Source organism: Mauremys mutica, chromosome 4, assembly GCF_020497125.1.
Source record: "Mauremys mutica isolate MM-2020 ecotype Southern chromosome 4, ASM2049712v1, whole genome shotgun sequence".
Taxonomy (NCBI): Eukaryota; Metazoa; Chordata; order Testudines; family Geoemydidae; genus Mauremys; species Mauremys mutica.
The window spans coordinates 132,467,560-132,478,868 of record NC_059075.1 but is presented as its reverse complement, the minus strand read 5'-3'; the positions used below and the strand labels follow the sequence as shown (position 1 = coordinate 132,478,868).

General features: G+C 51.6%; 1 protein-coding gene and 1 pseudogene across 1 annotated transcript in view; both read right to left on the bottom strand.

Moving 5' to 3' along the window:
- The window catches only part of LOC123369844 (serine/threonine-protein kinase pim-1-like), a 9,028-nt gene extending 3,893 nt beyond the window's left edge, over positions 1-5,135 (bottom strand). Inside the window, exon 1 of the mRNA XM_045015861.1 lies at positions 4,777-5,135. Within this exon, the coding sequence (XP_044871796.1) occupies positions 4,777-4,858 (82 nt within the window). The 5' untranslated portion in view covers positions 4,859-5,135. The remainder of the gene's footprint in view (positions 1-4,776) is intronic.
- LOC123369841 overlaps positions 1-11,309 on the bottom strand; it is a 52,834-nt pseudogene that overhangs the window by 15,971 nt on the left and 25,554 nt on the right.

The window sequence follows — 11,309 nt, the reverse complement described above, 5'->3', positions numbered from 1 at the left end:
CACCACTCTGTTGACGCTCTGGACAGCAGTCCGAGCTTGGATTCTCTGGCCAGCCACACAGGAAATGACCCGCGAAAATTTGAATTCATTTTCCTGTCTGGGCACTTTGAATCTGACGTTCTGGTTGCACATCGGGGCGAGCTCCGCAGCACCTGCAACGATGCAGAGCTCTCCAGCAGAGGAGTCAGCCCAATGCAAGAATAGAAAGAGATCCCCAGCATGGACAGACCGGGAAGTCCAGGATCTGATCGCTGTGTGGGGCGAGGAGTCTGTGCTGTCGGAGCTGCGCTCCAGCAAGCGTAACGCAAAGACCTTCGAGAAGGTCTCCCAAGCCATGACACAGAAAGGATACAGCCGGGATGCGATGCAGTGCCGCGTGAAAGTGAAGGACCTAAGACAAGGGTATCAAAAAGTCAGAGCGGCAAACGGACGCTCCGGAGCCCAGCCCCAGACATGCCGCTTATACGAGGCACTGCATGCCATTCTAGGTGGGTCTGCCACCACTGCCCCACCAGTGACGGTGGACTCCGAGGACGGAATAGTGTACCGGGACAGTTCCTCCTCCCTGTTCGCCGATGGGGAAGATGAGGAAGGGTCTTTTGAGGACGGCGCAGGCGACATCGAACCCACTCCCGCTTTCCCTGACAGCCAGGATCTCTTCATCACCCTCACAGAGATCCCCTACCAACCGTCCCCGCCCGTTAACCCGGACTCGGAATCAGGGGAAGGATCAGGCGGTAAGTGCTACAAACAGGGAAACATTTATTTTTTTAAGAAACAGGGATATATATAAAAAATAGAAATACTATATAAAAAATAGAAAAAATAGAAATACTATACAAAAATTATACTATACAATACTATACAAACATTTTTAAATATGAAACTATACAAACAGCAGGTCTACACATATAGGAGCTATACAAACAGCAGGTCTACGCATACAGGAATGGAGCAATAGTCCTCTGGGGACAGTTCAAAAAAGCTCTCAGAGAGCAGCTGGAAAAGCCTCAGCAGGAGGTTCCTTGGTAGAGGTGCCTTGTTGGGTGCTCCGTTGAAGCACACTCTTCCGCGCCAGGCCATCCTCAGGTAAAGGGGGACCATCGCCTCCACGAGCATGGCAGCATATGGTCCTGATCTGTGCAGGGCTTCTATTAGCATCCGCTCTCTCTCAGTCCGCCTGACACGCCTCAGGGTGATCTCGTTGTGGAAGTGCTGCATCTAATTAGTGGAATTAGTGTAGTGTTACTATTGTGAATGGTAGACTTTTACTTTGCATAAGAATGACCCTTGCTTAACAGACTTTTACTTTGCATAAGAATGACCCTCGCTTAACAGACTTTTACTTTGCATAAGAATGACCCTCGCTTAACAGACTTTTACTTTGCATAAGAATGACCCTCGCTTAACAGCCACGTGTTGGAGGCCACAGAGGAAAAGCATACAGTGATCTTTCCCGTGCACTGGCGGGAGGGGCCGCAAAACGGTCATCTTTTCTGCTTTGCACATTGCCTCCAGCAGGAGAGCACAGCTAAGCATTAACTGATAAGCACTCTGTACTGTAACGCTTACCAGGACTTTGTGCAAGAGGGATGCAGCTGTCTCTCCTCGCTTGTGCGCTAGCCAGTGCAATGGCGCCGCCAATGAGAGCGTATTCCGAAATCTCGGACTAGTTCTGAGATCTCATGAGACTTGGTTCCCTCTTTGGTCTTCGTAACTGAAACTGACTAGACTGTGTTTACTGTTGGCAAACATGTATTTGTTCAAGGAAATCACCTCCTTTTTCGCATCACACAGCTTCGGCTCCTTCCCGGACTGCCCCGGCATCCCCCTCGCAGAGGCTGGCTCAGATTAGACGCCGAAAGAAAAAGACTAGGGACGAGATGTTCCAGGAACTGATGGCCAGCTCCAGAGCGGAGGCGGCAGAGCAGAGACAGTCGAGGGAGAGCCTGTGTCACCGGGAGGATAGGTGGCGGCAGGAAGACCAGCAGGCGACTCAAACGCTGCTTGGTCTAATGAGGGAGCAAATGGACACGCTCCGGCGCCTTGTAGATGTTCTGCAAGACCGCAGGCAGGAGGAGAGAGCCCCCCTGCAGTGCATCTGCAACCGCCCTCCAACGCCAGGAAGTCCTGTCCCCCCCTCACCCAAAGTTACAAGAAGGAGGGGCGGTAGGGGCCGTGAGAACTGTCCCTGCACCGCAGCACACCGATAATGTTCGAGACAACTCTCGCGCTGTAAATTTGTACAAGCTCTTTCCTTACAGCATCAACCAGTCCCAACTCCAAGTTCAAACCCCCCACTGTGTACTACATTACTAAAAGCGGTTTGGTGTGACTGACTGTTTCCGTCACGTTTCTGGTGTCAGAAGACTTTCTGTTGTTGTGTGTGGGGGGGGGGGGGGAATTGTAATTTCAGTGCATAGCCCACAGTGCCATGCTACAGACTTGGCTGCAGGGTCAACTGCAGGGCACACACAGACTGCAGTCACTAGGCACCAGGGACAGTCTGTGTGGTGTATGCTGCCCCGGGTCTTTCCTTGATGTGTATGCTTGTGCAGGGTCCTGGTGCCTGCCGTCCCCGAATGTAAAGGCAGGCTTCCCTTCACATGCACTTGGACCGTAGTCACGATCCTCCCCGGTGCCCTGAGCCCCAAAAAGAGACCTCATCCAGGGGCAGAGACTCACCCTTCCCCCACACCCCTCACCCCTTCCAACGCCCAAACCCACAGCCGTCATGTTAACCCCTATCCAAAGACGGCACCCCTCGCCCCTTCCTGCAAACCCACCCATCAGTGCACACCTTACCCAGCACAGAATGCTTCCATGTTTCAACCAGGAAACAGAAATGCAAAGTCAACGAAAGATTTATTATTAATTACTAAAACATGTCCTTAGTTTAAAAACGTCCTTCGGAAGTGGGGGAAACTTGGTTTATGATCAGGCTCTCTTAAAATCAAGTGGACAGTCACAGGTTACCCTGCTCTGCGAGGAAACTCGCTTTCAAAGCCTCCCTGATGCATATCGCTTCCCGCTGGGATATTCTCTCAGCACGGGTGTCTGGCTGATCGTAAACAGCAGCCAGGCGATTTGCCTCAACCTCCCAAGCGGCCAAAAAGGTCTCGCCCTTGCTCTCACAGAGATTGTGGAGCACACAGCAAGCAGCAATAACTACGGGGATATTCTTTTCGCTGATGTCCGAGCGAGTCAGTAAGGTCCGCCATCTCCCCTTGAGACGTCCGAAAGCACACTCCACCACCATTCTGCACTTGCTCAGCCGGTAGTTGAAGAGTTCCTTCTCTCTGTCCAGGGCGCCTGTATAGGGCTTCATGAGCCAGGGCATTAGCGGGTAGGCTGGGTCCCCGAGGATCACTGTAGGCATCTGCACATCCCCAACCGTTATTTTGTGGTCCGGGAAGAAAGTTCCTGCCTGGAGGCGTCTAAAGAGACCAGAGCTCCTGAACACACGCGCGTCATGAACCTTGCCCGCCCACCCGACGTTGATGTTGGTAAAACGTCCCCTATGGTCCACCAGTCCTTGCAGCACCATGGAAAAGTAGCCCTTTCGGTTAATGTACTCGCTGGCCTGGTGGGCTGGTGCCAGGATAGGGATGTGAGTCCCATCTATAGCCCCACCGCAGTTTGGGAATCCCATCGCGGCGAAGCCATCTATGACGACCTGGACGTTTCCCAGGTTCACAACCTTTGAGAGTAGTTGCTCAACGATTGCGTGGGCTACTTGCATCACAGCAACCCCCACGGTAGATTTGCCCACGCCAAAGTGGTTCGCTACTGACCGGTAGCTGTCTGGCGTGGCAAGTTTCCAGAGGGCTATGGCCACTCGCTTCTGCACACTCAGGGCTGCTCGCATCCGGGTGTCCTGGCGCTTCAGGGCAGGGGACAGCAAGTCACAGAGTTCAAGGAAAGTGCCCTTACGCATCCTGAAGTTTCGCAGCCACTGTGATTCGTCCCAGACCTGCAGCACTATGCGGTCCCACCACTCCGTGCTTGTTTCCCGGGCCCAGAATCGCCGTTCCACACCATGAACTTGACCCATTGCCACCATGATCTCCACGGCGCGGCGTACCCTGCTTTGTGAGAGGCCTGCGCCACTCTCCTCACCGCGCTGCCGGAGCCTCCTCGCCCGATTTCTCAGCAGCTGGCTGTTGCAGAGGTGGACGATAAGGTGCGAGGAGTTGACAACGGCCATGAGTGCAGCGATGATTGCAGCGGGCTCCATGCTCGCAGTGCTGTGGCGTCCGCGCTGTAACTGACCAGAGAAGGGCGCGATCAGATTTCCCGCCGGCGCTTTCAGTGAGGGAGGGCTGTTGTGAGTGACGGTTGAATGATGACAGTTACCCAAAACCACCCTCGACACATTTTTTCACCCAGCAGGCATTGCGAGCTCTACCCAGCATTCCAATGGGCAGCGGGGACTGCGGGAACTGTGGGATAGCTTCCCACAGTGCACCGCTTCCAAAGTCGACGCTGGCCCCGTGAATGTGGACTCAGAAGTTCGAATTTGTGTATTTTGTATGGATACACAAATTCGACTTCATAAGGTCGAATCCACAAATTCGACTTAAGTAGATTCGAAATAGTCCTGTAGTGTAGACAAGGCCTAAGACAAGAAGGGACCACTAGATCACAGAATCATGCCTTGCACGTCTCACTGGTTGCATGAAATGATGGTAATGCACTTCTATGGCATCATATTATCACTTTGTCAGTGTGGCATTCAGGCTAAGCAACTTTAACACAACAAAGTAGAGTACTCACCTGGAGAGACCCTCTGTCGGAAGTAGACCTGGCCCCTAATAATCTCCTCATCATGTTCAAAGGGGATATCCCCACAGACCATGTCATACGGCAGGACCCCCAGAGACCAGACTGTTGCTGACCTGCCGTGATACCGGTGATAGCGGATCCATTCTGGGGGGGCTGTACACTCTGGTCCCTGTAGAGAAGATTAGAGGATCACTGGTTAGGAGAAATATTTCATCTTTTACTCTAAGCAGAAGAAATCAGAGCAACCAGTTATTAATTATTTTTTCAGGTGTTATCAGGATGGTTTTTAAGAGACCAAGTTAGGACCAAAATTTAGGTTGCAATATCTTAATATTGTTGAACTTTCAGCCCAGTTTGATTGGGATTTAACCCCCCAGTAGTTTTAGCAATTGCAGTGTTGCGCTAGGGCACAGACTACAAGTGAAGCAGAACCAAATGGAGTGCAAATAAACATGTTTTCCAGCTGCAATACAAGCCACAATAAGTAACAGGTTTCTTAAGGCCACTGTTATCCTGACTTTCTCTCTGTCAATGTAACCATTTCTCACTGAGGCAAAGAGAGAGGCAGCTTGCAGATGCTTCAGTCCATGGTGACCCAGTGCAGACAGAGCATTTGGGGAGGGACTGAGGCCTTGTCTACTGCACTACAAGGAGCCCTGACAACCTTATAATCCTTTCTACATAAAAGGGTTTCCTTGCTTAACCCAAAGAAGGGTAGATACCTTGACGAGTTTATTCCTTTTTTGGCACTGACTACTGTTGAGTCAGCCAGGTATAAGGCCAGCCTACTCCAAAGCTGTGGACAAAGGTTTGTTGTACAACATCAAGGGAGTTAATACAATTGTGCGTGTGATAATTATGCTTGGAACTCAGATTCCACCTTGCTTCTGGCCTCTGCAGATGCTTACGCCCTTTGCCTTTGTTGTATTTGATCTCTTCCCTTCTGGCAGGAAGAGGAGACTGAGGTCAGAGCTCAGTCTGGTTCCTGGCCACGTGACTGTTGTTTACAAACTTTGGGTTGTAAAAAATAACTTGATGTCCACCAGGGGGCACCACTAGCTTGAGGAATTGAGCAGAAGAGAAGGTGGCTGGGAGTTCTCAACTTTTTTCTTTCTGAGGCCCCCACAACATGCTCTAAAAACTCCCCGGCCCATCTGTGCCACAGAGGTACAAAAATAAAAAACTGGCATATTATTTTTGTTTTACTTACTCGGTGTCAAGTATCAGAGGGGTAGCCGTGTTAGTCTGGATCTGTAAAAGCAGCAAAGAATCCTGTGGCACCTTATAGACTAACAGACATTTTGCAGCATGAGCTTTCGTGGGTGAATACCCACTTCTTCGGATGCAAGTAGTGGAAATTTCCAGGGGCAGGTATATATAAGCAAGCAAGAAGCAAGCTAGAGATAATGAGGTTAGATCAATCAGGGAGGATGAAGCCCTGTTCTAGCAGTTGAGGTGTGAAAACCAAGGGAGGAGAAACTGGTTCTGTAATTGGCAAGCCATTCACAGTCTTTGTTTAAATCCTGAGCTGATGGTGTCAAATTTGCAGATGAACTGGAGCTCAGCAGTTTCTCTTTGAAGTCTGGTTCTAAAGTTTTTTTGCTGCAGGATGGCCACCTTAAGATCTGCTATTGTGTGGCCAGGGAGGTTGAAGTGTTCTCCTACAGGTTTTTGTATATTGCCATTCCTAATGTCTGATTTGTGTCCATTTATCCTTTTCCTTAGGGCTTGGCTACACTTACAAGTTGCAGCGCTGGGAGTTACAGCGCTGGTCATGCAGCTGTGTAGGGCCAGCGCTGGAGTGTGGCCACACTGACAGCTACCAGCGCTGCAGTGTGGCCACACTTGCAGCACTTTCCAGCGCTGTATCGAGAGGTGCATTGTGGGCAGCTATCCCACAGAGCGCCTCGTCCCGTTTTGGCGCCGTTTTGGCGCTGAGTATTGTGGGAAGGGGAAGGAAGTGTGTGGGTCATTCCGCTTCCTGTTCCAACGCCCCGTGGTGCATCGCTTCACATCCCAGCATTCTGTCTTTCTGGCAACGTTTGGCGCCATTGTGAGTGTCATTCTGCTCTGTGTGTGAATCGCGATTTCTGTGGCAAATGGAGCCCGAGCTGCTGAGGACTGTGCTGATGAGTGTCGCCAGCACAACAAGTTTGGCAGTCGAGCTATTCCTTCAGCTCCAAAGTGACAGTGAGGAGTCTGACGATGATATCGATATCGATTCTCCTGCCGCGTGTGACACTAAAGTGCTTGTGGCATTCACGGAAATGCTCAGCACCGTTGAACGCCGCTTTTGGGCTCGGGAAACAAGCACTGAGTGGTGGGATCACATCGTCATGGAAGTCTGGGATGACGAGCAGTGGCTGCAGAACTTTCGTATGAGAAAAGCCACTTTCATGGGACTGTGTGCTGAGCTCGCCCCCACTCTGCGGCGCAAGGACACAAGATTGAGAGCTGCCCTAACGGTGGAAAAGCGGGTGGCTATTGCAATCTGGAAGCTGGCAAATCCAGACAGCTACCGGTCGGTCGGGAACCAGTTTGGAGTGGGAAAGTCGACCGTTGGAATCGTTTTGATGCAAGTTTGCAAGGCAATTAATCGCATCCTGCTAAGAAAGACCGTGACTCTGGGGAGCGTGCAGGACATTGTGGATGGCTTTGCACAAATGGGTTTAGGGGCAATAGATGGGACGCATATTCCTATTCTGCCCCCCCCCCACCTGGCATCAGAGTACGTTAATCGTAAGGGGTATTTCTCTATGGTTCTCCAGGCGTTTGTGGATCACCGCGGGCGTTTCATTGACATTTACACAGGCTGGCCTGGAAAGGTGCATGATGCACGCATCTTTCGGAACAGTGGCCTGTTCAGGAAGATGCAGGCAGGGACTTTTTTCCCAGACAGGAAGATCACAGTAGGGGACGTCGAAATGCCCATTGTGATCCTTGGAGACCCCGCTTACCCGTTACTGCCTTGGCTCATGAAACCCTATACAGGGAAGCTTGACAGGAGCAAGGACCGGTTCAACTACAGGCTGAGCCGGTGCCGAATGACCGTGGAGTGTGCTTTTGGCCGTTTAAAGGCACGCTGGCGTTGCTTGTATGGGAAGCTAGACTTGGGGGAAAGCAGCATCCCCGCGGTTATATCCACTTGCTGTACCCTCCATAATATTTGTGAAGGGAAGGGTGAAACATTCAGTGAGGCATGGACCACTGAGGTTCAAGTCCTGGAGGCTGAATATGCACAGCCAGAGAGCAGGGCTAATAGAGAGGCCCAGCACAGGGCTTCAAGGATTAGGGATGCCTTGAGGGAAGAATTTGAGGCTGAAAGCCAACAGTAATGTTTGCTGCCTTGCATGGGAGTGAATTGCACTGTTATCCCTAAAATGATTTGCAGTGCCTCTTTCTTTACTGGGCTAAGGTATCTTTCACTATCTGCTATAATAAAGACTGTTTTCAAAGCCAAGAATTGTTTTATTGAAAAGAAATAAAATTCCTTGACAGACAGACACACAACATTTCATGAACACAAGAGGGAAGGGGTGTGGGTTGTTGAACTGTACAGTCACAAGTTTGCATATGTCCTGTCTGGAGTGCTGTTTAACGAATCCTGCATTCAGGGTGCATATACTGCATGGTGATGGGGGTTGAGTGCAGAGGGTAAGGGTGGTGGTAGGTATCAGGGCTGGTTGGTGAACGTACAGGTATTGGAGGCAGCTGGTGGTGGTAAGAAACTGAATGCTGGGGAAAGGCGGTTTGAGCTGACATTGGGGCACAAGGAAAAAAGCTTTGGGACGGGGGGGGGGCTGTGGGGCAGCACGGGACTGCTCTGCCTGCATGGCTACGATAGCCTGGAGAGAGTCCGCTTGGCTCGACAGGATCTCTAGCAGCTGGTTTGTGCTTTTCCTCTTTGCCACAGCGTTTCTACCCCAATGTCTCTGGCGGATCATGCTTTCCTTCTCTCGCCACTCCTTCAATTCCTTTCTCTCTGCAGCAGAGTGATGAAGAACAGTCTTCAGCATGTCCTCTTTGCTCTTTCGTGGATTCTTTCTCAAATTTTGTAGCCTCTGTGCAGTGGAACATCTGCCCACTCCAGGAGTCAAGGTCACTGTAGAAACCCAGAAATGAAACATTTAACAGGGGCAGCATTGTATCCACTATCTCCAGACATGAATTGTTACACTGAGGGAGTTCGCACTTTAACATTCTTTTCCCACACGCATAACACGACAGAAGCCACGAAATGGTGAGTGAGGGGTGCTTATACAGGGAGAAGTGGGGCTTGATTGATAGAGGAGAGCTGGTTGCTTCGGGTAATCTGGAGTGATAGAGGGGTTGAGTGAAGATGCAGCTGCAGGGGTGATCTTCACTATCTACCTATCTCTTTACTAAAGAGTCTCCCAACATTTTTCACAGGAGTTAATCCTGCAAGATATCTCCCTGCTGAGAGTCACTAGGGGACAGCGGGAGGCTCTTTTACAGCAATGTGGATTCCGCCCGGGACCCTACGCGGCTTGCCTGTGTTCAGAAATGATCCCCCCCCCCCCCCCACTCGCGGAACAGTGGCGCGGACGCGTCAGCGTGACTGGGACAAGAAACACAGTGGCTCTCCCTATAAACCTGCGCAGGCATATTGCCCACGCTCTGGCTGAAACTTTTGCTGAGATAACTGATGCATATTACCGCGACGTGATAGACCACATCAACGGGCTATTCCACATCTAGAGGCTGGCATGCATGCAGCCATAACCCCCCTTCCTCTCCAGAAACATTTCCACCCAGAAAATAAAAGCCGCTTACCGTTAACCCGCTCCTCTGCTTGTCCTTCTGCAACTGCTGACTGCTGCGATTGGGTACTTTCCTCCTGGCTTGAGAAGAGCTCCTGGCTGCATGCCCACTCTGGGGTGTCTTCCCCCATCCCAGTAGCTTCACTCGTGGTTTCCTCCCCCCCCCCCGCCGCCGCCGCCTCCGCCTCCTCCTCCTGTCCCCCAGCCTGCTCAGAAGTGTCCATCGTTGTCCTGGGATTGGCAGTGGGGTCACCCCCAAGTATCTCGTCCATCTCCCTGTAAAAACGGCAGGTCGTGGGGGCAGCTCCGGATCGGCGATTCCCCTCGCGGGCTTTGTAATAGGCACTCCGCAGCTCCTTAACTTTCACCCTGCATTGTAGTGCGTCCCGATCATGGCCCCTATCCAGCATGGACCTTGATATCTGCTCAAAGATATCGTAATTCCTACGGCCGGAGCGCAGCTGTGCCTGCACTGATTCCTCCCCCCAAACACTGATGAGGTCCATCAGCTCGCCATTGCTCCATGCTGGGGCTCGTTTGCCACGTGGAGGCATGGTCACCTGGAAAGATTAACTGATTGCACTCCACACCTGGCTGCAGCAAACAGGAAGGAGATTTTTAAAATTCCCGGGGCATTTAAAGGGCTGGTCACCTGAGGCAAGAGCAGTAGAGTGCAAACTGATGAGCAGAGTGGCTGAACAGGAATTCTGGGATAACTCCTTATTCCCTGGAGGACACTTAAAGCGCTGGTGAGTGTCCACACCTGCTGAGCAGCGCTGGATCACCAGCGCTGCACTCCTTATACCCCTGCCGGGATGGGTTTTCAGCCAGCGCTGCAACCAGGGAGTTGCAGCGCTGGTTGTGCCCTGCAAGTGTGGACGGGGTGTAATTGCAGCGCTGGAAAGCCTCCACCAGCGCTGCAACTTGTAAGTGTAGCCAAGCCCTTAGAGACTGTCCAGTTTGGCCGATGTACATAGCAGAGGGGCATTGCTGGCATATATTACATTGGTGGACGTGCAGGTGAATGAACCGGTGATGGTGTGGCTGATCTGGTTAGGTCCTGTGATGGTGTCGCTGGTGTAGATATGTGGGCAGAGTTGGCATCAAGGTTTGTTGCATGGATTGGTTCCTGAGTTAGAGTTACTATGGTGCAGTGTGCAGTTGCTGGTGAGAATATGCTTCAGGTTGGCAGGTTGTCTGTGGGCGAGGACTGGCCTGCCACCCAAGGCCTATGAAAGTGAAGGATCATTGTCCAGGATGGGTTGTAGATCCCTGATGATGCGTTGGAGGGGTTTTAGCTGGGGACTGTATGTGATGGCCAGTGGAGTCCTGTTGGTTTCTTTCTTGGGTTTGTCATGCAGGAGGAGGCTTCTGGGTACACGTCTGGCTCTGCTGATCTGTTTCCTTATTTCCTCGTCTGGGTACTGTAGTCTTGAGAATGCTTGGTGGAGATTTCCTAGGTGTGAAACTCGTTGCTGGTGCTGACCCACAGGCCGGGTGGCCCGCTGAGGTGAGTAAAGGGGTGGAGGTAGCGCTCCCTCCCCCGAGTCCCGCTGCCTGGGGCAGATCCCCTTATAACCTGCTCACAGCTACCCAGGGGGCTGCAGATCCCTAGTTGGGAATCACTGCCCAGAGAATTGCAGTTACTCTTGTACTGAGCCCAACTTGTGTTTGGCTAAAGCATGTCTTCCAGAAGGCACCTAGGTCTGATTGGACAACATCAAGAGATGGAAAATCCACCCC